The sequence below is a fragment of the Marmota flaviventris genome, chromosome 13 (genome assembly GCF_047511675.1).
Source record: "Marmota flaviventris isolate mMarFla1 chromosome 13, mMarFla1.hap1, whole genome shotgun sequence".
Taxonomy (NCBI): domain Eukaryota; kingdom Metazoa; phylum Chordata; class Mammalia; order Rodentia; family Sciuridae; genus Marmota; species Marmota flaviventris.
The window spans coordinates 80757447-80784372 of record NC_092510.1 but is presented as its reverse complement, the minus strand read 5'-3'; the positions used below and the strand labels follow the sequence as shown (position 1 = coordinate 80784372).

The window sequence follows — 26926 nt, the reverse complement described above, 5'->3', positions numbered from 1 at the left end:
ACACGCATGACTGTCATTCGTGGCATTTTGTTGACCGTCCTGCTTGGCATATGGATACGCATTCAAGGACTAGGAGAGGCCCCTGTATATCACACAGTTAAAAGGACTGAAGATAAGAGGGGGGAGCTGAGCCAGTGGGGCTGGGAGGAGGTGGAGATAGAGATATAAAATGTGAAGGCCGGTTTCTAATAGTGGAAGGCTTTCTGTCCTGTGTAGTTTAAGCAGATCTCTGTAGTCATGGGTAGCTTCAGAGAAAGTCCTTGTTCCCCATAGAGACTGTCAGGTATCACAGCTGCTCCGAGTAATGAGTTCCCTGTTGTGTGAAACCACCCACTGTCATCTGGGGGGCTGCTAGGATGTGGTTGAGTGATTTTTTTTTTTTCCCCCAGCATGATGCATATGGTTGGGACTTTTTATTTCCAAGTCTGAGTTAATGGGAATAATAAGTTCTAATTTAAAAAACAAAATTCAGTGGTTTCTAAACAGAAAATAAATTTATTTAATTTTTTTTTGGTTTTTAGACTATCAACTTCTAAATTAATTTTTAGAGCTATTTATTGTTATAAACAACAACAAAAAACAGTCAATTGAAAATGTCTGCTTAGAGTCAGATGCTGCACAAAAGCAGCCTTCTCTAGCTTTGCTGAGTTGGAGTACTTCAGTTTATGTGTAAGATCGATGGTCTTACAGACTCCTTTTGACCTTGGGGAAGGGAGAGGTCAGGGAGGCAGGCCAGTATGTCCTTGTGGCTCTGATGGACTCAGCAGGTGGAAGTGGTTAGAGACCCTAACCCATAGCAACCTGTTAGCACTTTACTACTGAGGAGCATACGTTGAAGCTTTTGCCGTGTCCTTTTGGGCCATTAAGTTCTCTCTTGAAAGAGAGGTTCACACCGCGTGGGTATTTTCAGAAAATCTAGTCAGGTTCCATGACTTCAGGGTCTGTTCCTGATTCTGCTCATTTTGGGGTCAGGTGGGTGGTTGAGTTTGAGTTGATCTTTAGAATGGACTAGATTCCTTAGGCAGTACAAGCCCATTAAGGGCAGGCTGGCACGAACCTGAGCGGAGCCTTTGAGAGCAGGGAATGGCAGTGTTCTGTTTATGGCCTTTAAAAAGCTTTTTTCCCCTGTGAAATAATTTTGTAGTTAGCATATATACTAAATTATTTTGTCAGTCAACAAAACTGTTTCTTTTATGAACATGTACTAGGTTTTGATTTAACTAAAAATGTTAATTCTTAATGATTTTCAGCATCCCTGGCTGGCTCATGGAGAATTCCAGTGTTCCTGGTTATTGTTTTCCTGATGTCTGTGGGCACCCTGTATGAAAAACAGAATGGAAGGGAGTCTGCTGGTAAGAAATAGTGCATTCTGTGAATATTGTTCTTAGAAGAATTTTGGAGAATAACTTTTATTAAAAAAAAGCTATGATGAAGTAGTTTTAAATCTACTTAAAAAACCTGTAGTGGTTTCTAAACAGAAAATAAATTTATTTAAATATTTTTTTGGTTTTTAGACTATCATTTTCTTTTTGTACACCCTTTCCCCAGTACTGGGGATTAAACCTAGGGATGCTTTTACCACAGAGCTATATCCCCAGCCCTTTTTATTTTTTTATTTTGAGACAGGATCTCAATAAGTTGCTGAGGATGGCTTCAGACTTGTGATCCTCCTGAGACTACAGGTCTGCCAGCCACACCCAGCTCTTTTTTTTGTATTTTTTATTGAGATATAATTCGTATAATATACAATATACTGTCAACCATTTAATGACATTTAGGATATTTACAAAATTATTGTGCAACCCTTAGCTCTCCTAATTCCAAGACATTTTTGTCATCCCAAAAGGAAACCCCTACACATACATTAGGACTTCATTCCTTTTTATAGTTGGATAATATTCCATCATATGGATATACCATATTTTGTTTATCCATTCATCAGTTGCTGGATGTTTGGGTTGTTTCCATCTTTTTTTCTGTTCTGAATGGTGCTGCTATGTTTGAATAGTCATTTTCAACTTTTTTATTTTTTTATTTTTTGAGGTAATGAGGGATTGAACTCAGGGGCACTTGACCACTGAGTCACTCCCCAGCCCTATTTTGTATTTAGAGACTGGGTCTCACTGATTTGTTTAGCGCCTTGCTTTTGCTGAGGCTGGCTTTGAACTTGAGATCCTCCTGCTTCAGCATCCTGAACCACTGGTATTATAGGCATGCACCACTGCACCTGGCTCATTTTCAACTTTTTAAAATTCCTTTTTAAAAATTTTTAATTTAATTTTTATTTTTTTAACAAATACATAAAAATTGTGTGTATAAACTAGGTATCATGCAGTGTTTTGATACATGTATGCCCTTTTCAGTTCTTTAAGGTATTTATGTAGGAGTGAAATTATCAGGTTATATGTAGTTCTATGTTTAACTTTTCCAGGGATTGCCAAGCTATTTTCCATAGCAGCTGCACCATTTTGTATCCCACCAGCAAACATGAGCGTTCCAGATTCTCCATATCCTTGCTAACACTACTTTCCATTTTTTATAATGGCCAGTATAGTGGATATGAAGTGGTATCTTGTGGTGTGGATTTCTGATAGCTAATGATGGTGAGCAGTTTTTCATGTGCTTGTTCATTATTTGCTTATCTTTTTGGAGAAATGTCTATTTAGATTCTTTGCCCTTAAGGTTGTTTGCCTTTTTGTGGTTGGGTTTCAGGAGTTCTTTATATGGTCTGGATACTTCCTAGATATATGATATGAAAGTATTTTCTTCCATTTTGGGGTTGTTTTATCCTCTTGATAGTCTCTATTGATGTGTAGACATTTTTATTTTTGATATCTAATTTTTCCATTTTTCCTTTTGTTGCCTGTGCTTTGCCCTCCAAGGTCATGAATATTTACCCCTAAGTTTTCTAATAAGAATTTTATGTTTTTATCTTATATGTAGACCATTGATGCATTTCAAATTAATTTTTTGTTGTTGTTGGGGTTTTAGGGATTTAACCCAGAACCTCTTGCATGCTGGGCAAATGCTCTGCAACTGAGCAATACCTTCATCCTTTTTAAAACATTTCCCAGGCTGGCTGCAAATTTGTAGTCTTCCTGCTTCAGCCTCCCAAATACCTGGTGTCACAGGTGTATCTGTACCTGTCTGTAATCCACATTTTATACTTGTGTCATAGCATCTTTCTCTGTCAGTGAATATGCTTCTACAGCATTGTTTTTAGCATCTTCATTTTATTTTAATCACATTTTATTTTAAACACACTGGTGTGTTTGTACAGCTTCCTTATAAAGGTGTTTTAAAAAATTAAATTGCTTTCTGTTTTATTTGGTAAATGAATAATGCCTGATAATTGTAAGATAGCTTGTATCCATAAATGTATGTTTCAAACTCTTATCTGAAACAAAGAAACCTTAATTACATATTTTGACAGTGGAAAATAGGGAATATTTTATTTTCTATTTTGCCATTTTTTAAAGTTGTCTATTTTCGGCCTGTATTCCTGTTCAGAATCTGTTAGATTCTGTGATTATATATCAGACCAATGGAAATAAATTTCCTGTCTGGGCATCTAGTGTAGAAAGCTTGGTAGTTTTGCTTGTTCCTCAGGTTAGTTTTATCTTTCTTCCTTTCCCCTAGTTGTGGGTCATTCAGACAGCTCTACTTGCTCTTTACCTCTCACCTGGGGTGGCTTTCTTTTTTGATTGCTTTTGCCCAGTGCCGATTGAGTAGGGTCAGCTCTTTGTAGGTTCTATACCTTTGGATTCAACCAAATGAATATCATAAATATCTCGGAAAAAATGACATCTGTATTTAACATTAACAGATTTTTTTCTTGTTATTATTCCCAAGAAAATACAGAATAACAGCTATTTACATAGCATTTACATTTTACCAGTATTATAAGGAATTCAAAGATGATTTAATGGGTATGGGAGGATTTGTGTATGTTATATGGAAATCATGTAAGGAATTTGAGCATCCTCACAGTTTATTTTATGGAGGTTCTGCAACTCATCCCTTATGATATCAAGGGACAGCTGTACCTTAATCCAAGAATATGATTAATGCAGGTTTAAAACAAAGGTTTCAGCTGTTTTTTTTTTTTTTTTTAATAGAGTATAAATTCTAGTCATCTGGTAATGATAGCCTAGAGAACTGTGAGAACAAGAATTCTAAAACCATGGGGAAAAAGACCAGGTCAGTTATTGTCATCAGCCACAAACCTAGAATAGTGGTGTGTTGGCATGCAGGCTAGATTTATGGTATTTGTGTTCTTGACTATGACAATGAAGGAAATTACAGCGTTGCAGAGTAGATGTTGAGAGCAGATTTGGAAATGTTGGTTTTCCTTGTTTTACTCTCATTCTACCCCCTCCCTTTTTTTTTTTTTTTTATAAAGAAAGAGGAGAGAGAGAGAGAATTTTTTTTTTAATATTTATTTTTCAGTTCTCGGCAGACACAACATCTTTGTTTGTATGTGGTGCTGAGGATCGAACCCGGGCCGCACGCATGGCAGGCGAGCGCGCTACCGCTTGAGCCACATCCCCAGCCCCCCTTTTTTTTTAAAAAAATATTTTTTAGTTGTCAATGGATCTTTTCTTTAATTTATTTATATGTAGTGCTGAGGATTGAACCCATGGCTTCACACATGCCAGGCAAATGCTCTACCACTGAGCCACAATTCTAGCCTGCTTCTTGATCTGGAATTCTTTTATGGTCTTCTGGTCTTAATGCTCATCATACAATAAATCTATAAAATATTTTTTTTTCTAAATTTCTAAATATTTTTCCTCATGCCCTTAGAACCTTGTTTCTTTATGAATCAGAACTTAGCCTCTCTTGTCCATAGTGGGGCTGCTGTTTCCTTCCCTTGTGTGGATACAGTTAGGTACAGGATTGCTTCCTGGTATGGCCTGGCCTTGCTCTTGTGCGCCAGTCCCCTGTGTGGATATCCTTCTTTATGTCTTCTGAGCTTTGAATCTTTTGCTGCTGTAGAAGCTTTTGTAGTCTGTGGTTCACTAGATTCACAAAATTAGTTCTCTCGATTTCATTAAAATTCAAAGCATGAGTTTGTTTAGTTCCGAGATCCAGAAAATTCTTACGGTCATTGCTGAGTTAGTTTCAGTAGTTTCTCAGTGGCTTTCTCTTGGACCTGGGGAGCTTTTTCATTGTATTTCCAGGAAATACAATGAAATACAAGTTTATAAAATGTAGGGAAAAATGTTTCAGTGACTATCATGGGCTGAGAATTCTGTTTTTAAGTGTGCTCTTTGTAAATCCAACAACCAACTAACCTACCAGCCAAAACCCGCAAACCAACCAAACAAAAAATAAGCAAATAAAACTTTGTAAAATTTTTTCATGGAGACATTTAATTTCAAAGGTTAACTGATGTGCCCACAGTCACAGAGATGAAGCTAAGATTTAAAACCAGTGTTCTTGATCCTAAGCCCAGTGTTCTTTCCCTTTCCCTGGTTCTTTCAGTAAATGACAGTTATTTAGTAAAAAAAAAATTAACAACTACTGATCCTTCTTGCACTAGTTGTAGTTGTCAACTCCTTCATTCTTCATGTTGGCCCTCTTGGTGTACCATAGCCATAGGACTTAGCTTCTCTGCCTCCTGGATTCCACAAATCTCAATCAGAAACTTGGTTTCTTAGTCCATTTTGTATTGTTATAACAGAATAGCACAGGCTGGTATCCTGAACAGGAATTTATTGCTCCAAGTTCTGGAGGCTGGGAAGTTTGATACCAAGGTGCTAGCATCTGTTGAGGGCCTGCTTGTTAAGGCAACTCAATACTTTTGGTCTCTATCCTATAGTACTTCTTGATACCGTTACATGGTGTTTAAATTTCAGCATGAGTTTTGGAAGGAACAAACCATAGCATCTGGGGGCAGCTTCTCTGTGTCCTCTTGGCCTGTGAGAGAAGAGAAACTTTAACATTATTCCTATCTCACCGATGAGGTTCTGTTGCCTCTTCAAACATGCCATCTTAGCAAGTGGGTGAGATTGGTATTATAGTTATTTTACAGATGAAGAAACAGACTCGGCGAGCCATTTGCTCTGAGAGATTTCTTGGAAAGTAAGGGAAATAAGCATCAGGTGTATCTTTAGTAGCCTGGGTACCCATCCTGAGAAGTACTGAATACAGCTGTCTCCTGCTCTTCCTGACATTGGTAATTGTGACCAGAAGTACCTTTTCAGGGAGGAACTGATAGTTACCTAAGTTGTTTGGGATAATATGTAATATGAATGAATAACTTTGGCCCAGGTAAGCTCAAATCAGAAAAGAAAAGGAGAGAACTAAGTTTCTTACTGCTCATCTCTTGCTCCCTGATTATGGTGCTGAGAAACTTCTGGTCCACATCCCGGTCCTTCTGAAGTGATGCTAGAAGTGATCTAGAGGGAGATGTATCTTTCACATTGATAATGGAGACAGAAGCCTACTCAAGGAGACTTTGCAAGCTAGGGAGGCTTTATTTGGTATGCTGTGCCTCCTCCAGCAAGCATCTTTGGATATATTTCTGGCAACTGCCACTATTTTGTGAAAAAGAACAAAGTAAATCAAGAGATATCTCCTCATTGAGATTGTTTTCAGAATATATTTTCCCATGATTATTTAACATTGAGGTACCCATTGTTGAGTTAGTCATATTAATAGATTTTAATCTGACTTTGTTTTTTCTGTTCTGATTGATGACTGCTTGTTTGAACTTGTGTAGATGTCTCACTTCATACTGCCCTCATCCCTGTGGAGACTGACGCTTGAAACCTTGGATGTTCTTTTCTTTTTTGTTTTTAGACCTTGAGTCCCAAGAATGTGTTCCCTTGTTTATGTGCCTATTTTTAGCTGGGAATTTTTATCTAATACCACGACCTTGACTAGAATCTCAGTCCTGGCATACTTCTGTCCAGACCCTTGGGTTTTTGAAGTGCTGAAGGACACCACTAGGATAGAAGTTATTAAGATGCATGTGTGTTTGATAGGAGCAGTTAATGTCTTATAGCCATAGTTTTCAAATGGTCTTTGTTGATTTTTCTGTGTTCTACTTTCATGCTTTTTTAAAGTGTGAGGTGTTCTAAAAATTGGCTGAACCATTCGTATGTTAACTAGAATGATAATCACATAATTCTCATAGATGTAGCTAAGAGTTATTGAATGTTTATTGCATATTTTACTGACATCAACAAGTTGGAGAGTTATTCTTAAGTCACAGTTTTGAGGATTTAATTTCCTTTAGTTTTCCTCAAGTCTTTCAGTGCTTACTCTATGTAAGATACTTATCGCTGTGGGAGAACTAAAAACCTCTACTAAGGGGAAGAGACTTAGGGAAATGGCTATCCTGTGATGCTAAGGAGTGAATGGTACAAAGAAATATTGTGGAAGTGATAGGACTTGTGCTTACATTTGATGCCATCAAAGCCAACAGTTTTGGTATAGATGATGGTGATAATTAAGATTTATTGGGCATTTCCTGTATACCAGGCATCATTCCAAGCGTTTTATTCAGACACACACACACACACACACACACACACACACACACAGTTTCACTTGATTCACATGTGAAGTAGGAATTTATATGAGCCCCATTTTACACATGAGGAGACTGATGTGTAAGAACTTGACCGTGGTCATCCAGGTAGTAAGGACTGGACCTGGGATTTGAACGTGGGCCATTTTGGTTCCTCATCTGTGCTCCTGCTCCAGTTGTCTCCATAAGTCAGGTTTTTTCTTTTGAAGCTCCCAAAATACCCAGTCCTCAATAGCTTTGTAATTTATCAACATACATTTTTTTGTGTGGTTAATTCACATATGTCTCTTGCATTAGGCTCCTGGAGGCGGGTCTTTGTCTTTATCCCTCACACACATTATAGCAAGTAATGAGTGCATAAGCCCTTGCCCTCTTTTTTAAAAAATTTGTTCTAATTAGTTATGCATGATAGCCATAGTGTCATCTTGGGACACCAGCCCTTGCCCTCCTAATTGTCATCTTGGAAGGAACTTGGAAGGATAGGTGAATAAGGTCCCAATCCAAATATATAACAGACTTTCTTTTCAGACTATGAGTTTAATTTCTTTCCAATTGCCTGAAAGTAGACTTCTTTCCTGCCCCTGAGATACGTATTGGAGGAGGGATAGGCTTGAGGTAGGTGAATGCTTTTGATCCTGATGTCTGACTATATCAGAGCCTTCTTGGGCTCTGGCTTGCTTATTTCTGGCAGACGGCCAGCCTTGAAATTGTTGGTTATGCAGAGCTAATTTGGAGCTAAAAGTCACTGGCTTTCTGAAGGGTTGTGGTTCTTTTCACTTGCTTGGCAGAATTCTCTGTTGTCACACTGAATATTGGTCTACCAAAGGTAAGGTCATAGATGTATGATTGTGGTTGTATGATTTGGTGACTAAAATGGCCTGTATTCTTCGATTGTGGACAGTAGAATCCATTTTAGATGATATAAAGAGTAAGTATTGTTGGTTAGAATTTAGAAATTTCTGCATCTGCAATTTTTGGAAACTAGGCTTGGCTCCAACAAAGGCAGGAGCACTGCAACCAGGAGAGCCGCTCAGTAACACCAAAGGACAATTCATACAGAAGTCATGGCTGCTCCTGCTGGCCATTAGAAATCAGATAGCAGAGCTCCTGCAACTTTTGCTGAATTGCTGCAGAAAATCATATGCCTCCATGACAAATTGATGTGAAAGCTATGTGGCTTCTAAATTACAGAGTGACACTCTGTCATCCAAGCCTTGCATAGGTGTACTGGCTTGATAGAAACTGCATTACACGTGAGATTTTCATTGCAAGGAGTCTAAGAAATATTTATTCTTTGCTTTCCAGCCTCTAGTATGCAAGAAAGCACACTAGTACCTCATGTTTTGTGAACTAGTCATCTACCATAGCACATCATTGCAGACAGACCTTGTTTGTCATAAGTGTTTTATTTGAGCTTAATGTAAATGATTAGGCTTGGTACTATTAGGAAGTTAACACGGGAATATATAACATGAAATGAGGTCATGATGTTTTTATAGATTTTCAGAGTGGTGGATTTTGCCTGTGCTGAATTGTGTGGTTTTTGCATAATATCTATGTATTTGCGTGTTCATTTAGGAAATGTATTACTGAGAGCACCAATTGTGGGGTGTCTGTGCTAGAACCTAGTAATACAAAGGGTAAGAGAGTTTAAACAGAGAGCTTTTAAACTTGGTGTGGCAGTGTTTTTTCATAGAAGTGTGTATTAAAATCAACTTGTAAAGTTAAATATAAGCTCCAAACTTCAAATTTATATATGCAGTATCTCTCACACCCACCAGCATCGTCTCTAAATGAGAAAGACTTGAGCTTTTAGCAAATTGTCTTGCTGATTTTCAAGCATTGTTCCTCAGTGAAGAACATTGGTCCATTGGGTCAGAAATAACCATTTTGTTTTACTGTTTTTGAAAATTTAGGATTGTGTTTAAATTTGCAACCTTTATTTCCTGCTTTGTTCATTTGCTTCAAACACTTTAAGAATGTGTGCTTCTTTTACAGGGGCAGAGTTACCAGGACAAGTAATCTCCATGGCAGCGTCTACTCTAGCCAACTTGGCCATCTCCATCACGGGTTATGAGTCTAGCAGTGAAGACCAGCCCTCCACTCAGCCTGCAGGTGATTGAGGTCCTGAGGCATTCAGAATTATTCTAGAAAATGAGATCTAAATAGAGGATGGAGTTAAGAAGGATGCTAGCATCACAGAGTGCTGCTTGTCTTGCTGGTCCTTCATTTTTTCTCTCTAATGACCATTCTTACACCATTCAAGGCCACCTGTCTTTGTCCTCATGTCACTTTTTCATACATTTAATTGTTTACCTTCTTGAGTTTCTTATCTTGGCTCTTCTACCACCCCCTTTTTAGAAATGTTTTTTTTTTTTTTTCTTTTGTTCTTTGTCACTTTGATTTTTCTTTTCTTGCTGTCTTATTTACCTTTTCCACAGGCCTCTCTACCTTAGGCTGTTTCTCATCTCCCATTTCTTTATAGCTGTCACTTCTCTTGCATTGATTTATTTTGTTCTATTTCTTTGTTACTTTTTCTTTTGCTTCCTTTTCTCAGTTCACATTCTTTTTTTGCAGGGGAGGGGGATGTTTTCATCCATTTCTCTGGCATTCTTTTTTTTATAAAAGTTTGGTTTGCTTGCTTTATGCTGTGTATATTGACTGTTCCCTGAACTGACCCCCCTACTTATTTTCTGTGGCCTGGCTCTTGGAGTCACAAGCTCCTGTGAGATGCTCCTGGTAGATTTACATCTGAATATGTTACTGTGCCCTCCCAGAGCTTGGGAATGTGGAAAGCCGCCTTGGTCTGTGCTGAGACACCTTTCTGAGCTGGAGCCATTTGGAGTTAGGGAATATTTATAGTGAGCTGTTGGTGAGGAACTGACTTTAGACACAAGTAGAAGGAAGCAATCATCCAGAGAAAAGAACCAAGAGTAGTAGGAGCACTTATATATATATTTTTTTACACATTAAATCATGTTCTAAAGTGGAAAGAAGATGATGGGTTATGAAGTGGTTATTCTTCCAGATATCTAACATACCCACCAACATAGTGTTTCCAAACTAGAAAGATAATAAGAGAGCAAAGTCAAACAAAATCATGCTATAACTAGCGTGGCTCCTAGCCCTTACCTCAGGATAGAATGGTAGTCTTAGTAAGGTGAGCTGACTTACTGTGGTACAGAGTATCTCAGCAGTAAAGTTTATTCACAGCTAAACATTTAACATTAAAATAAGCACTGAGGAAATTATGATAGAACATTCAGCTGGATACTCTGTGGCTGCTTATAAAAATGATGACATAACAGGGAATTATTCATTCAACACATATTTAATGAGCACCTACCTACAGCAGGTCAGATACTTTTCTGTGTGCTAGGAATTCAGTGGAGGAAGAACAACATAGACAAGGTCTTCGCCCTCTGGCTGACTTTGTTCTGAAGTGAGAAAATGGAAAAAGATAAGTGGAACATGATATAACCAGGTGAAGCTGTGTAAAAGACTAGGGCACCTCGGCAACTTAGTGAGACCCTGTTTCACAACAAAAATATAAGGGATGGGGAATGTAGCTCAGTGGTTAAGCACCCCTGGGTTCAATCTCTGGTAACAAAAGAAAACCAACAAAAAATAAAAAAAAAACAAAAAAGACTGGGGCAAATAGGTTGATTATAGGTGTTCATTTCTGTGTTGTTTTTTTTTTAAAGACTTTCCAAAATATGATTTACTTTTGTAATTAATATTTTTTTAATGAAAGGCAAGATGAGGTATATGGACTAAGATTGAGGTATATGGACGAATATTGTCTTAAAATTTGTATGATTTCTGGTGTATATGGTATGTCTTGTCAAAACTAGGAAGCAGAAATAATTTATAGTAAAATGTAGCAATTGTTACATCATTAGGAAAGAAGAGTGCCTTATGTGAAACAATCCTGTGTAGTTTCCTTTATTTGAAAATTTCTCAACCCACAATCTCTCTTTGTTTTATATCTCATTCAAAGAAAAGACACATTTGAAAGTCCTGGGTTCTTTTAATAGCAATTGGTTCTATTTTAGGAGAAATGACACTAAAAAAGTCACATTATGTCAGAAGCATGTCAATACATCTAATCTAAATTTCTGTTGAAAGAGGAAGAGGGCTGGTGTTGTAGCTCAGTAGTGGAGTATTTTCCTAGCATGTGTGAGGTCCTGGGATTGATCCTCAAGACTGCAAAAGCAAAAATATAAGAAAGGAAGAATTCCTATATACAGAAATTCTTGTATATGTATTTGTTGCTTTATGTGGTTTGAATAATTTTTGATTATTATTATACTCAGCTACATTGTCATGTATTTTTCTCTAGTTTATGTAAATGATATGTGTATATTAGTTATAAAAAACATTTCATCTTCCAACAGTATTTCCTAACAATTTCCTTAGATTTGACCTCTGTCAGTAGTGTAATTCTCCACAAGTTTTTCAGTGTGTATAAAAAGATTTGTAAACACATACAAATCTTTTGGTCTCTTTAGACATAATGATATTATATATTCTGTCAGAGTACATTTAATAATATAGGGCAGGCTAACAGATTGCTCTGTTACTGTTTCTTAAAGTGGACTAATATGGTCTGTGATTTTTTTTCCCCCCTTTTCAGAAGCCACAGACAAGGAAGAACCCCCTCCAATGCTGTCTGTCTCTTCCTCACCGTCCTCCTCTTCCTCACCCTCCTCCCCTTCACCCACCCTGGGCAGACAAAGACCTGAAATCGGAACATTTCTTAGAAAGAAGAAAACTAGTGACATCTACTTTGTGTCTCTTGTTTGGGCCATCGTTGTTGTCCAGATCTGGTTGAACCTGTGGATTGTGCAGTTGTTGCCCGTGCCTATTGCAGGTCATTATCTGGTTAATTAAAATCTGCTCTTGTCTCCAAAGATTCCCCCCCCCCTTTTTTCTTTTTTGACTTTGGATTTTAGCATTTGATAAAATTTTATTGTCACTTTAAAACAGTTGTATATTTGCATTTAAGTCATGGAACAAATGTTATTCTGGAAATTTGTTTCTTTGATATTTCATTAATATTTCACCCTTAAGCAGATATATACTTAGCTTCTTATTGATTGGAAATCTGTTTTCTACTATATCCAAAAGCTTAAATTTATTTTCCTGTATGCCTTTTGGATCACTAGTTTTCACCACTTCTTATTCTCATTGTATTGGTCAGCTAATTAAATCTTAGCCATTATTTTAAACGTTTATTTTGACCAAGAACTGTAGAGTACTGTCCTGAGGGAACATATAGTATAAATAGTTGAAATTTCTGTTTCTTATGTCCTCAAGAGAACTTCTGGTAGGCACTTAGAACAAGATGCAGTTAAATTAAGCAAGTCACAGAGAACATACTATGGCTCTGCTTCTGTTAGGGCAATTATAGAAATGCTTAGTGAAATGTGGTTAAAATTGCTCTTCTAGATTGTTCCAACCTTTTTTGGTTCTGCCTGATGATTTCCTTGTGCTGGCAAATCATGTGTTGGGGTTGTTAGAACCCCCTTTTTATTAAGGTTTGTTACCAGGAGTTAAGTTTCTCCTGGACATATCTGAACCTTCTGGTCATCAAAGGAATTTGATATGGTCTTGGGAGGGCAGGCTGTAACTAAGGTGGTCCCTCAAATGCTTTCTACAGCCTGTGATATCATGGAGATATCATGATATCACATAGATATAGAGCTTTTCTAGGGATTTAAAAATGCTAACGAAGGAATTGTTGAACTGGTACGCAGTACAGAGCTCGTGGTTCAAAATAGGAAATGGATCCTCTGGTTATAAGGTCAGGGCTAAGAACACAAATCCCTGGAGTTAGGGAAATTATAGTGGATAGGAGTAGTTATCCAGGTCCAACCTTCAAGGCAGGCCCCACAGATCTGTAACACTGCCTTCTGGGCCCTCTACCTTCTGAGTTGTCTTTATTAGGGGGCTTAACTGCTTGAAGGGCCACTGCACTGCCTAACTCCAGGGGGAGACATTCCCATTGTGGTTTCCTGAGGTCCCCACTGAAATTGTGCAGTGCTGTCTCAGGGCTGCTTGCACTCAGCTGACTTCTTTGCTCAGCCCTGGCATCTGCTCAGATGTGCAGAGCAGCATCAAATGAGGAAATGGGAACACACTTGTTACCCTGCAGTGGCATAAAATCATGATGTGTGTGAAATACTTTATATTTTTCTGGTTGCTAAATGTCAAAACATCAAAGGAAAAGAACCAAGTTCGGAAAGAACAACTGTAATAGCTAGAGAGATTAGAAAATATCAGGGGTTAGTTTTCTTTACTTAGGAAGGGGAGAGTATGGGAACTGTTATAGTTACTGAAACCTGCATGATAAGAATATCTTGTATTTATGTGAGCTGTAAAATAATCCCTGACTCCTCCGAGGATTCAGACGTCACAAAGAAGATAGTATGTGGGTGGCGGGGACTGTGTGAAAAGTTATCTGGCCAAGTTCATCTGTTTAGAACTTGAATTCTTCCACTTCTCCCTTTTTAGCATTGATCTTTATTTTAATAATAGTTTTACTGTTTTAGAAAGGAAATTAAGGAGTCTTTTCATATTATACCTTTCTGATCTGTATTTTGTTTGCATATGTATCTTATAGTGTGGATCATCAAAAAGCTTGTTATTCACTTTGGTGTTGTGGACTTCCTGGAGAAGCGCTGCCGGGTTTGGTGGCAGGTCATTGAGCATTTCCTGAAGGAGCGACAGGAGGCTTTAGCACCGTGGCCAATCATTGGGCTTGGGAAATTCTTGTTAAAAGTTGACAGCAAGGTATCATATTTTAAGAGCTTGGTCCAGAGTTTATATGTTTCATGGTTTGAAATGTTTCATTCGATGGTATTTAGTGTTTTTTCATAACTGTTGATGATACATTTAACATCTAATTCAATGATGAAATTCTGAAGTTTAGTATTATGGTTCGTATAAGGATATAATGGATTTATTTTAAATAAGTATTATGTGGTTTTCCTCTTAAATATGGGAGAAAAGGATTTTATGGAGTACCTAGTTCAACTCTTTCACTTTTTTAGGACTAAACTGAAATCCAGAAATGTTAAGTGATTTGCCTAAAATTTTATAACTAGGTAATGGCTCAGATCAGTGAGTATTTTTGGAATAATTCCTGTTTGTCAAATATTGTGCTAATTTCAGGGAAGGTCAGGTGAATCATGGAAAACCAGATACAGTAGCTCATTTAGTGGAGATAAACAACAATTCATGAAAACCCAAGGTTTAGTGGGTTAAAGAATGTGGACTCTGCATCCAAACTCTGGTTTCAGATCCCACTTCTGCTGCTTAGTAGCCTTATGACCTTGAACAGGTATCTTTAACTTTTCTGTGCCTTGGTTTTCATATCAATAAAATGGGTATAATAGCACCTACATCATAGAATCATTGTGAAGGTTAAGTGAGTTAATGTCAACCCTGTGTCAGTGCCTGGTACTCAGTAAGCTCTATGTAAGTAAGTGTTATCTAATTTACTTTATATACTAAGTACAGGATTCAGTGGTAGCACCAAGCAAGAAATGACTTCTGTTGATAAGGAAGTAGGAAAGGGAAGTTTTGCAGAAGATGTGATGGCAGGGCAAGTTTTGAAGCACAGAGCAAGTTTTGAAGTAGGAGTTCATTAGGTAGACCTGGCAATCGCATAGGGTAGAGCCAGCATGGTGGCACTTGCCTGTAATCTCAGCCACTTAGATTCAGAGACAGGAGAATTCCAAGTTCAAGGCCAGCCTCAGCACTACTTCCTGAGAATCCGTCTCAAAAACAAACAAACAAAAAAAACAAGGACAGGGGAGTAGCTCAGTGGTACAGTACCCCTGGGTTCAGCCCTCAGCACCCCTCCCCCCCAAGAAAAAGATAGGTAGTAGACACGGCAGTAAGAGCAGGTAAATGGAGCGGTGCAAAGGCAGACACTAAGCCTGCAGCATTCAGGTTGCTTTATGCATTTTATTTGTTGGATTACCAAGAATGCTTACAGCTCTCATCATCCCAGTCCTTGTTGGTCATAGAGGAATGCTACATTCTCTTGATTTGAAGCTTCTTAAATGTGTTATGGTTTTCTCCTAGTTTTTCCTGACAATTTCCTTCTCATGCTCTCAGTGACTTTCTTTTCTTTTCATACTGTTATTGCATTCTCTAATGATGTTCCACTGTTCTTATCTTCTCTTTCTCACCTTCCCCCTATCCTCAAGCTCTGGCACTGGCTAAATAAGAAGGTAAATGAATACACAGATATTGGTTTTTACTACTGAATTCTGTAACCGCTCCTCCCCCAGTATCTCCCTTCTCTCTCTGTGTCTCTGTCCATATGTCAAACTAAGCTTCTACTTATATAAGCTATGGAAGGTCGTGAAGCATGAATACTGTCACAGTTCAATTTGCTAAAACCTCAACAAAGACTGTTTAGGATATGGAGGGTATCTCCTTGCTCCAGTGCTTGTGAGAAGGTCTGTCTTGTGGTCTTTGATTTCCATGCCTTTCCAGCACTGTGATGGGGCTCCTCTAGTCTCCTCTGATGTATGCCAGCACATGAAGTGGCAGTTATAAAGAAAGAGCTTTGTTACTTTTTCTATAAATAACACAGGAATTCTTAAAGATGACAAGTCTGATATATTTGTATGATTCCCTTGGTTAGTCATTTTATCCACATACACATAGGCGCGTGTACACACACACACATACACACACACACACACACACACAAAAGAACTAGTGTTTCAAAATTTGATTTTTAGCTTAAAACAGATTGTAGTCATGGCCTGTGACATCTAATTTTTTTATGTTCCCAAGGCATGGAGTTGTGTAAGACTCTAAAAAGTCTTCAGTGAATATTTTATAGCAGGTCATAAGAAAGATATGGTACTTCTTTGCAATAAGCCAAAATTAGACTTGCAAATGTAGTGGTTAGGATTTTTTTTTCCTGTCAAAAGGAGGAAAAGGAAGACTTTGGCAATGCATAAATTTCAACTTTGGATTGAAAACAAGCAATGTATGAAATAGACTCCCCCAGTCGCACACATGTATGTTGTATACTTGCCCATTCCTTATAAAACTAGCATGAGTTGATGAGTTTAATCCACAGCAAGTGATGTGCAGAAAGTCACGTTTTCTTATTTTGATCAAGGTAGATGATTTTGTATATTTTCCCAATTTGTCCTGAAGAAATGAAAATTGCTTCCAAGGAAAGTGAGAAAGGAGAACTGACTTCATTAGGTTAAATTTGATCTATTGTCAGTAGACTAATGAGTTAGATAACCTTAATTCAAGAACTTGATTCTAAACTGCATAATTAGATTAGTTAAAAAGAGTCCTATTACCTCAGCCATCAGGAACTTCCCTTTTCTTGGGTGATTCCATGTAGCATGTGTGAAGCATTGTTGTGGAGTTAGAGTAACTGCTTGAAATTCTGAGTGTGTTCCAGGAAAGCACATAAATGAAGGCTGTTTTACTGCATTACAGCCAAGGTCAGAAAATGGCAACCTTGGGTAATTTTGATACATAAAATGTTCAAGTGGAGTGAATTAGGAAACTGATTCAATCAAGAGGACAAGGCAAGAGCATCCATCTTATGTTTGAGTGAACTGTGATCTGTTTCTCAGGGCTTATTTGTTTTATTTATTAATACTATTCACACTAAGACTCAAGTAGGAGCTGGTTAAAGAAATAAAGCAAAACATGGGCCTGGGGTAAGGAAATAGAAGAGAAACTCAGTAGTGCTTGATGAAGTCAGCTTAGAGGTTTTTTGAATGGCTTTTGGTATAGGTATAAATTACAGACATTTATCTTATTTTAAAATTATCCCCTTCCCCTTAAAAAAAATAAACAACAACAAAAAGCCTCATAAGTTAAAGTAGTTGGTCACAGCCTGGAAGCACTGGGGGATTATTGCTTGAGGCCCTGCAGTTTCCATGAGCCAGGCAGGGTGCTGGGTGGTCTGGTGTTCACTGCCCACAGCAGAGCATGGGACAGGGTCAGCTTCCTGGGATGGCATGTCTGGCATGTCTTTAGGAATTCTATTCTCTGGAGCCGTCTGCATTGCTTCCTGTGTCCACGTCTCTTGTTCTGTCTCTGAGATTCTGTTTATTTGTGGGTCTCGTTCTATTCACTTTATCAGGGGTGTGTTGTCCTCCCCCCCCTGAGTTTTCTATCCTTTTGTTTTTTCCTGCTCTTATGGTCCTTAGTTATTTATGTACCAACTCCCATGCCCACATTTATTTCTTTTCCAATAACTTTTTCTATGCCTTTTTATTCTTTAATAAGTCTTTTTCTGTCTTCTCCCGTCTATATTCTCTGTTTCACTGTCTCCCTTATCACTCCGTTCTCAGTTTAATTTTAGTTGACCATAATGTGAATTAAAAAAAAATAGCTTATGTGTTGCATCTTAAATAATTTTATTTTAATTTTTCATGAAACAGCTAAATATCCCTGTTATCCCTGGGCATAAATTTTTATTTAGGCAACCTGGGTATAGGGCATGTTAGTTATACCAGGGGCATCCAAAACCTTCAACAAGTACTTTATGCTTAATTTCTGACAAAATTGGAATTGGGAAAATTCTACCCTAGCTTAAAAATATGAAGTTTGATTTTGTAATCTTTATATACATAATATGTTTCTGGATATTGTGTTTTATATGTTACATACCCAGCTATAAATTTAGATTTCTATATTTTCTAAATAGAACTTAATTTTCATTTAAAAATACATTTTGGGATATGACTTTTCTAAAGGAAAAAAAAAAAAAGCAGAAGCTCCTATCTTATTAGTGGATATGAATCTAGTCATAATTCTTAAATTACTGTATGCTTGCTTTCTCAGCTATCTGTTAATTGAATGCTTGCCGTATGCTTGGTACTGTTAGATTTTGGAGATACAAAGAGGGGTAATGGACGAAACACTAGCCCTTTCTTCAGGAAGTTGTCCGAAGAACTGGGTGTTCAGCTGGTTGCTGATTGTGCACTTTTCATTTCATTGATTTTAGAATTTACCTTCAAAATAAGACATCTGACCTTCCATATCTTAGAAACTTGTTATTTCTTTTTTAATCTCTGCATTGTCTTTGAAGCTTTGGAAGCATGCACTGAAAATTAACTCTTCTGTTTGAAGCTCTAACTGTCCAGATTACAGATTAACTTTTTATCTTTTAGTTCACCTTAGCATCGATCACTTAATGACAGTGTCCTTCATGAAATAACAGATAAGAGGACAACCAGCTTATAAGCATGGCGTAGAAAATAAATGTAGGAGACGTGGTGATTTTTTAGCAAATATTCTTTGCTCTCCTAACTTAGTGTTCAGAGAGCATGTAGTTCAGATTTAAATTGAGAATAATTTTCTTAGTAATGCTAAGATGTTGGATGGAGGAATATAATGTAATATCTTAGTAATTGTTACTCTTATTAAATTTTAAAATGTTAAGTGGTAGCTTTGCACGGCAGGAGTTTTTGAAATCTATGGAATTGTTATATATTCTGCAAACAGAAATTGTTTAGTATGTAGGATTATTTGTGGTTGTGAAAGATGAGGGAACTCATCGTCAACATATCAAAAATAGCATTTAAGGAGAGCATAATTTTTATTATTGATGAAGGAATAACCATTACATTGATTTACATTTGATTAATTATAATGTCACAAAGCTTATGTTTTCAAAAGAATTTACTTCAAATGGAATAACAGTCTTTTAAGAGCACTTTATTATAAAATCTTTCAAATGTAGAAAGATTTAGAGAATACTTATTTACCTAACCCCCAGTTTGATAACACTACCTAAATAATTACCAATTTGTGCATCTACCTCCCAACCCTCCTATCCACCCCTGTAACTGCTATCTTGAATTTGCTATTTATTTTTGCTTGAACATTACATTTTTTTATTATTACTATCTTTATAACCCTAAATAAAGGGAAAAACATTTCAAATGTTACTGCGATTTTTACTTTACTCCTATTTTATCTGTGTAATTTAGGGCATACCTGTATTATAAGAACCATAATTTTTCTAAAGTCATCTATGTCTCCTGATTAATAGTCAACTTCATGAGATTTTTTAGGTCAACTAATGAATTTTCATTGTTTTGTTGGAACATTTACCAGATGATAAATTATAATTTGAATTGTAGGTATACCACAGTATGAAATTCAAACATAGATATGGGGTTATTTGCCAGTTGACTGCCTTTTCTTAGCTATGACTGTAATGAACTCTTCCCATAACAAACAGTAGTAATTAATAGTTAACTTTCTAAAGTTACTTACAGCTTTTATTGCTTTAATTAGTGTGCCATAGTTTGCTTTGCAATGTTGAGATTTATATTTGTGTTCATGATACTTTAATACATAAGTGCTTTTATTAAGTTGTATTTTAAAGATAATTCTCTTTTTCGTTTCTGTGCAGATGATCATCTGGTTGGAGAAGATGTTAGATAAAATAATTAGCATTTTCATCATATTTTTGCTAGTAATAGGAACCCTTCTTTTAGCCCTTCTCCTGACTGCAAAGGTAAAGCACAACAATTACTATTCCCACTAATAAATTCATTATTGTTAGAATCATGGTGTAGATGATAAGCCAGCAGAAGAGACGTGGAACATGTTACTTGACTTATAAGTATATATATAACAACTAAACCTATTTATGATGTGTATATTAATGATTTTGCAATGAATTTGCCTAGCATGTTTTCTTTTAAAATCTCTTTTATGTGCATTTTATTTTATCATCAAAATCCTCAGGAGGAAATGCAGATAAAAAAATAACATACTGAAGAACAAATGAGCTTTTTTTTTCCCCCTCATCAGGAGAATTACGGACTATTCTCAAGATTCCTAATCTTTTCACTAGATCTGAATGCTTTTCTTCCTCACTCCCTCCTTTCTTCCTTCCCTTCCCTCCTTTCCTTTGTTGTGATGAGGCCTTGCTGTGTTGCCCAGGCTGGCCCCAAACTCCGGAGCTCAGACAGTTCTGCCTCAGTCTCCCTACTAGCTGGGACTGCAGACACACACCACAGGACCTGGCTTCAAAATTTCTTGAGTAGCTCCTTCCTTTTTTGTCTTGTTGGCCTTTTTGCTGAAATCCCATAAGGTCTTTATTTCTTTCTTTCCAGCTTGTATTTCTGTTCTCCCCTTTCATCTCTTCAAAGAAATCCGTTTCCCAAAGCACAGCTAAAATTTTTTCTACAGTGATATCTTTTATTTACTTCAGGTTTTTTTCCCCCGCCTTTTACTCTGCATTTTAATCTTTATTTTATCTGAACTCCTAGATTTTGGTTTGTTGTTTTCACGGGATTGTAAAGCTTACATGAAATCATGAATATAAAAATTTTTCTTATAGTCTTGTAGAGATATGTTTGTAAGTGTTACTAACAGGATAACCTGATAAGCAGCAGTTTTCTAAAGAATTGTTTTTCTTTTTTTTAAGTTGTAGATGGACAAATACCTTTGTTTTATTTATCTATCTATCTCATGTGGTGCTGAGGTTCGAACCCAGTGTCTCACACATGCGCCACAAGTGCTCTGCCACTGAGCCACAACCCCAAACACCCCCAAAAGAATTGTTTCTTGTCAGGTGGTGTGTCCTCTTACAAGTCATGTTCTCAGTCATTCGCAGTCTCTTTTGTCCTCACATTTATCTAGCATTTATTCATAGAAACTTGCTCTCTCAGGAGTCCTGTTTAAGCTGTGCAGTTCCTATCTGTTCTTTGGGTGTCAATCATATATACTCACTTGAATTTACTGTACAGATTTCATAGACTTTATTTTTGTCATATTTTGCCTCAACCTGCTATTATTGCAGTCTTCCATTCTAGTTCTTGGAGAAACCTTTTCATCAGTTGAGCATTTCATTGTTCTTCTCGCTCCTGCTCTTTCTTTAAATTTTTTTTTTTTTTAATTTTTTGGTTGTAGATGGACATAATACCTTTATTTTTTATTTTTACGTGGTTCCGGGGATCGAACCCAATGCCTCACGCATGCTAGGCAAACGCCGTACCACTGAGCCACCACCCCGGCCCAGCTCCTGCTCTTTCATTGGGCTTTTTTCCCTTTGCATGTGGTCTTCTTGCCTGTCCGTCTCAGTTATGCTCTTTCAACTTTTTTTTTTTTTCCATCCTGTACTTTTGCTTCCCTGAACCCCCATAATAGGTCTTACTGAATTTCTTTCTTTCTTGTTTGGGATTTATGCAAACTGAATTTTTGAGGGAGCCTTATTTTGTCTAGTTTATTCTCCCTCTTGTAAAGATGTCATTCTACACAACACAGTGACAGCATCCTCTTGAATGTCTAATAGATCTCAAATGAAACATCAAAAACTGAATTCTAGACCTTCTCTCAGGTATCTGGTCTTCCCATTTCAGTAGGTGACAACTTCATTCTGCTTGCTTAGAATACTCTCAGGATCATCCTTGACTACTTTTTTTGTTTTATATCCACATGTATTTTGTTAGAAAATGCTTTTGGGCTCAATCTTACTAATATATCCTGGGATAACAGGATAAGGATGTCAGGTCTTTCTTTCCATAGAAAATAAGAATAAAACTTTAAAGTTATTAGCAACATCATTTAAAGGCATTGGAAAATAACCATCTAGGAACAACTGGGGGAGGGTTGGCTAATAGCTTGGTGCTATTTGTATGCTGCCTTGTGTAGGCAGCAAAACCCCACAGTTTTTCTGTCAGTTTTTCCTGAGGGAGGTGTCCTTTGATACATGGGAATGTGTAAATTTGGGGTGGTCCTGTTTGCCTTTATTTGCTCTTGTCTTTGCTAAGCCAATTGGAGGTGAGCAGCACCTCAGAGATTTGTGGGGTAATATCAGGTGTTCTAATAGACATGTAATTAGCATCCCAGAAGATGAGGAGAGAAAGAAAAAATAGAAACAAATTTTGAAAAAAAAAATTGCTGAAAATGGTTGAAAACTTCCTATATTTGGTGAAAAATATTAACAGATCCAAGAATTTCAACAACTTCTCAGTAAAATACACAAAGATGCCCAGACACATTGCAGTGAAACTGCTCAGAGCCAAAGATAAAGAAAAAAGCTCAAAGGAAGCAAGCAAATTACATACAAGGGTGCAACAATCCAGTTCATGACAGTTTTTACAACAGTGAACACCAAAAGACATGGGAGCAACATCTAAAGTCATGGAGAAGGAAACCTGTCAACCAAGAATTTTATATTAAGGGAAACTTGAGTAAAGACAAAATAAAAACATTTCTAGATAAACCCAAACCAAGGGAGTGTGTTGATAGTAGACCTGTGCTTTAAGGCATGCAAAAGAAATTCCTTTATACTTCAAAAATAATTTGGACCCAGGGGAAGGAATAAAGAGCACTTGGTCAGCATGTGGGTAAATATATGTCCTTAAGTTTTCCTTCTCTTTTTTTGGAAATTGTTGGTTTTTTTGGTGGGCCTTTGTTTTTTTTTTGGTGGGCCTTGCACATACTAAACAAATGCTTGACTACTGAGCTACTTCTATTGGCCCTTGTTATTTTTTACTTTTGAGATGAGTTGACTGAGCTAGCCTTAAATTTGCAGTCCTCCTTCCTTAGCCTCCTAAGTAGCTGGGATTACAGGCATGTGCCACTGTGTCCAGCTTCCCTCTCTTTTAATTTGTTTAAATAATGTGATTATTTAGAAAAATGTAATACCCTACTGTGGGCTCTATAACATATATAAATGAACTATTTATAAGTAGTATTTTTACATGTAATATAAAGAAGAGAGCTGGGAACTGGAACTATTCTGGTGTGAAGTTGTAAATATTTTTGTGGATATAAGTCATTATTAACTTGAAGTAGATTTTGATCAGTTAAATGTGAACATTTTAGATAAATAACAACACTAAATAGTGTGAAGTTTAAGAAAACTAAAATGACAAGCTAAAAATATTTGCTGAACATAAAAGGCAGTAAAGGATGAACAAAGGAACAGTAGAGATAGGTCAAATAGAAAGTAGAGAGTAAAATAACTAAAAAAATCATTAAGAAATATTATTAGGGCTGGAGTTATAGCTCAGTTGATACAGCACTTGCCTAGCATGTGTTAGGCACTGGGTTTAATTCTCAGCACCACAAATAAATACAATAAAGGTCCATCAACAACTAACATACATATATACACACACACACACACACACACACATACACATATACATATACACATACATACACACAAAAAAATTTATATATACACAAAAAATTTTTAAAAATGAGGGTATTGTCCATCTACTGTAAAAATATTAAAAAAAAGAAATATTATGAGAAAAATAAGGACTTTTTATAATATGATGTTGCAGTAAGTTATAAGTATGTATGCTCCTGATATCAGAGCTCTAAAATAGAAACATCCATAGTTAAAAGGAGAAATAGACACATCTATGATTTTAAAATTTTTAAGTATTTTTTTTTTTTTTTTTTGTTCTGAGGATTGAATCCAGGAATGCTTTACCTTGAGCTACACCCCTAGTCTTTTTTCTAACTGAATTGCTGAGGGGCCCATGAAGTTGCTGAGGCTGACCTTGAACTTGGCATTCTCCTGCCTCAGTCTCTGAAGTTACTAGGATTATAGTCATGCACCTCCATGCCCAGCTCAAATCTATGATTTAGTTTGGCATTAAATACTCCTAATAATAATAAGGAGATAGAAAATTAGTAAGGATATTTAGAAGCCTTCTAAAACACTGTCAACCACCTCAACTTAATTGACAAATAGAATTACATTATTACATTAATTGACAAATATAATTACATTATAAATAATTATTATATTCTATGAAAATAGAATTATTTTCATATTTATAAATATGAAATACTAGGATAAACAATACTTAATAAACTTGGAAATCTTAAAATTCTAGAGCATGTTCTTGGACACAGCAGAACTAAATTGGAAATCAGTCACAGAAATCTAGGAAATCCCCCAAATACTTAGAAATTGAGCAACACAAAAATAATCTGTATTGAAGAAGGAATTGCAAAGGAAATTGGAGAATACTTTAAAGTAGATGCAAATGAAACTGCTGCATGTCTCAGTTTATGAGATGCATTTAAAACATTCCTTAGAGGGAAATTTATAGCAGTAAGTTCTTAAATTAGGAAGTAAGAAATCGGTGATCTAAGCTTCTACCTTAAGAAGGTAGCAAAGAACAGCAAATTGAATCCAAAGTAAATGGAAGGAAATGATAAAGATCAAATGCAAATCAATGAAATTGGAAGTAGAGAACAGGAAACAACATTAAAATAACAAACAATTTCTTTGAAAAATATAAAGAAAATTGATAGATTTTTATCCAGACTTATCAAGGGAAAAATAGATAACAATAACAAGTATCAAAGAGGAAATATCTCTGCATGTCTCATAGACCTTAAAAAGAAAATAAGGGAATATAGTGAACAAATTTAGGCCACCAAATTTGATAATTTTGATTAAATGAAGAAATTCCTGTGAGGAAGAAATGGAACAGAATTGAGAAGAAATAGAAAAATTGAATAGTTGTATACTTAGAAATTCAATTACTGCCTGCAAATCCTTCTACAAAGAAGAGTTTAGGCCCAGATGATTTTGCTGATAAATTTTATTAAAAATTTTATCAAACATTTAATGAAGGATATTACCTGTTCTACAAAACACTTTTCACCTAGCAGAGGAAGAAATACCACTTTCCAGCTCATTTTATGAGGCCATTGTTGCCCAGATACTAGTCAAAGACATTCATGGAAAGAAAACTACAGATCAATATTTCAACAGATGCAAAAATCCATAATAAACAAGAGTTTAAGTCTAGCTATATATTGAGGATGATATACTATAACCATGAGGTTCATTTCAGGAATACAAACTTGGTCTAACTGAAAACAGTCGGTTAATGAAAGCTGTATCCCAAATGCAATCCCTGCTTTCCTCTCCACCACCACTGCCCTGCTCAAATCTATCACCAGGCTTGATTGAGTTAGTTCAGTACCCTCCCAATAGAGCTTCCTGCTTCATTATTTACTCTGTTCTGTATGCAGCATCCAGATTTACTTTAAAAACTTAAGTAACATGTTACTTCTAGGCTTTAAGTCCCACCAAATGAAAGCTAAATACTTCATAAGAACTTATAAGGCCTTACTTGGTCTGGGGCTTTTTTCAGGCATTCTCTGTGAGTTGATTCTCTCCTCACTGTGTTTAAAGTTTGTCTTCTTTTTCAAGCTACAGTTGTCTTTTGGTGTTCTTTCCACTTTTGCTGGGGCCTGATAGAATTGGAAGTGGGTTGCAGTGACTGCTTCAGTGGCTGTTAGTGCAGGTGGACTCTGTTCTGCTCCATATTTTGTCATGTGATTTGTTCTAGCATTTTTTGCCACTTGGCTGAGGTCATACACATCCCTATGGGAAACTGCCCTCATCTTTACAAGGTTTCTTCAGTTCCTTGCATATTCTTGAACTTCACGGAGAGGGAGAGGTGAGGAGAAGAGGGTATGGTGAGGCAGCACCGTTGATCTTTTTCCTGTGATTTATCCGTTTCTTCTCTACTGTGGCTTCTGACCTCTTCAGTCAGAAAAGGATAAGGATTTGGTTTTCTTTCGGCAGATTTGTGTGCTACATGTGAATCTTAAGGGTTTGTCAGCTCTGGGTGTGGGAGTCACTTAGGAATGAGCTGTCAGGCCTCTTGTGCTCCAGACAGTTCTGTTTCTTTACCTGATACTGTATTCCAAGTGGCACTGAATTGTTTCTTTCCTTGTTTTGGTGTCACAGATAAACTTTTCCTCATCTGGTGCATTTCGTTTTTTATTCCCCTTATTTCCTTGGTTATCAGGCAAGGCAAAGTTAGAGGTGCAGTTTCAGTTGGCCCTTTTTTTTTTTTTAAATATTTGTTTATTTTTTAGTTATAGATGGACACAACATCTTTATTTTATTTTTATGTCGTACTGAGAATCCAACCCAGTGCCTCACACATGGTAGGCGAGCGCTCTACCTCTGAGCCACAACCCCAGCCCTCAGTTGGCTTTTTTGTATTTCCTCAGTTGCTTATTTGCTTGTACATCTCACCTAGCAATATAATTGTTAGCTAATAGAGTGTCATGTTGCATATGTAGTTACAATATATATTCACACACGTATATATGCAAATTAAACATTTTATATATGTATTAAAATACATATCCTTGTATTTTAAGTAAAATATATATCTGTTTATGTGTTTTTTTTTTTTTCCCTCAAGTGAATTGTTGAGCTTCCTGAGGACAGGGAACTGTCATGTATTTTTTATTTCTTATAGTGTGTTTCATGGGGCATGTAGAGCAACTTTTCAGTGCATATTATAAATTAATTAAAACCAAGATGTGTAATTATATGACTCTAAAAGCATTGCTCCAGTTAGAGTA

At 36.6% G+C, this 26926-nt stretch overlaps 1 protein-coding gene across 2 annotated transcripts in view; it reads left to right on the top strand.

Annotated features, from left to right (window-relative positions):
- Nucleotides 1-26926, top strand: part of Tmem245 (transmembrane protein 245) — an 82910-nt gene that overhangs the window by 8414 nt on the left and 47570 nt on the right. The window contains exons 3-8 of one of the 2 annotated variants that reach the window (XM_027943008.2): nucleotides 1251-1352; nucleotides 9539-9655; nucleotides 12177-12413; nucleotides 14166-14335; nucleotides 15760-15783; nucleotides 19965-20069. In XM_027943008.2, the coding sequence (XP_027798809.2) occupies nucleotides 1251-1352; nucleotides 9539-9655; nucleotides 12177-12413; nucleotides 14166-14335; nucleotides 15760-15783; nucleotides 19965-20069 (755 nt within the window). The remainder of the gene's footprint in view (nucleotides 1-1250; nucleotides 1353-9538; nucleotides 9656-12176; nucleotides 12414-14165; nucleotides 14336-15759; nucleotides 15784-19964; nucleotides 20070-26926) is intronic. The other variant, XM_034636752.2, reaches the window with a different exon arrangement.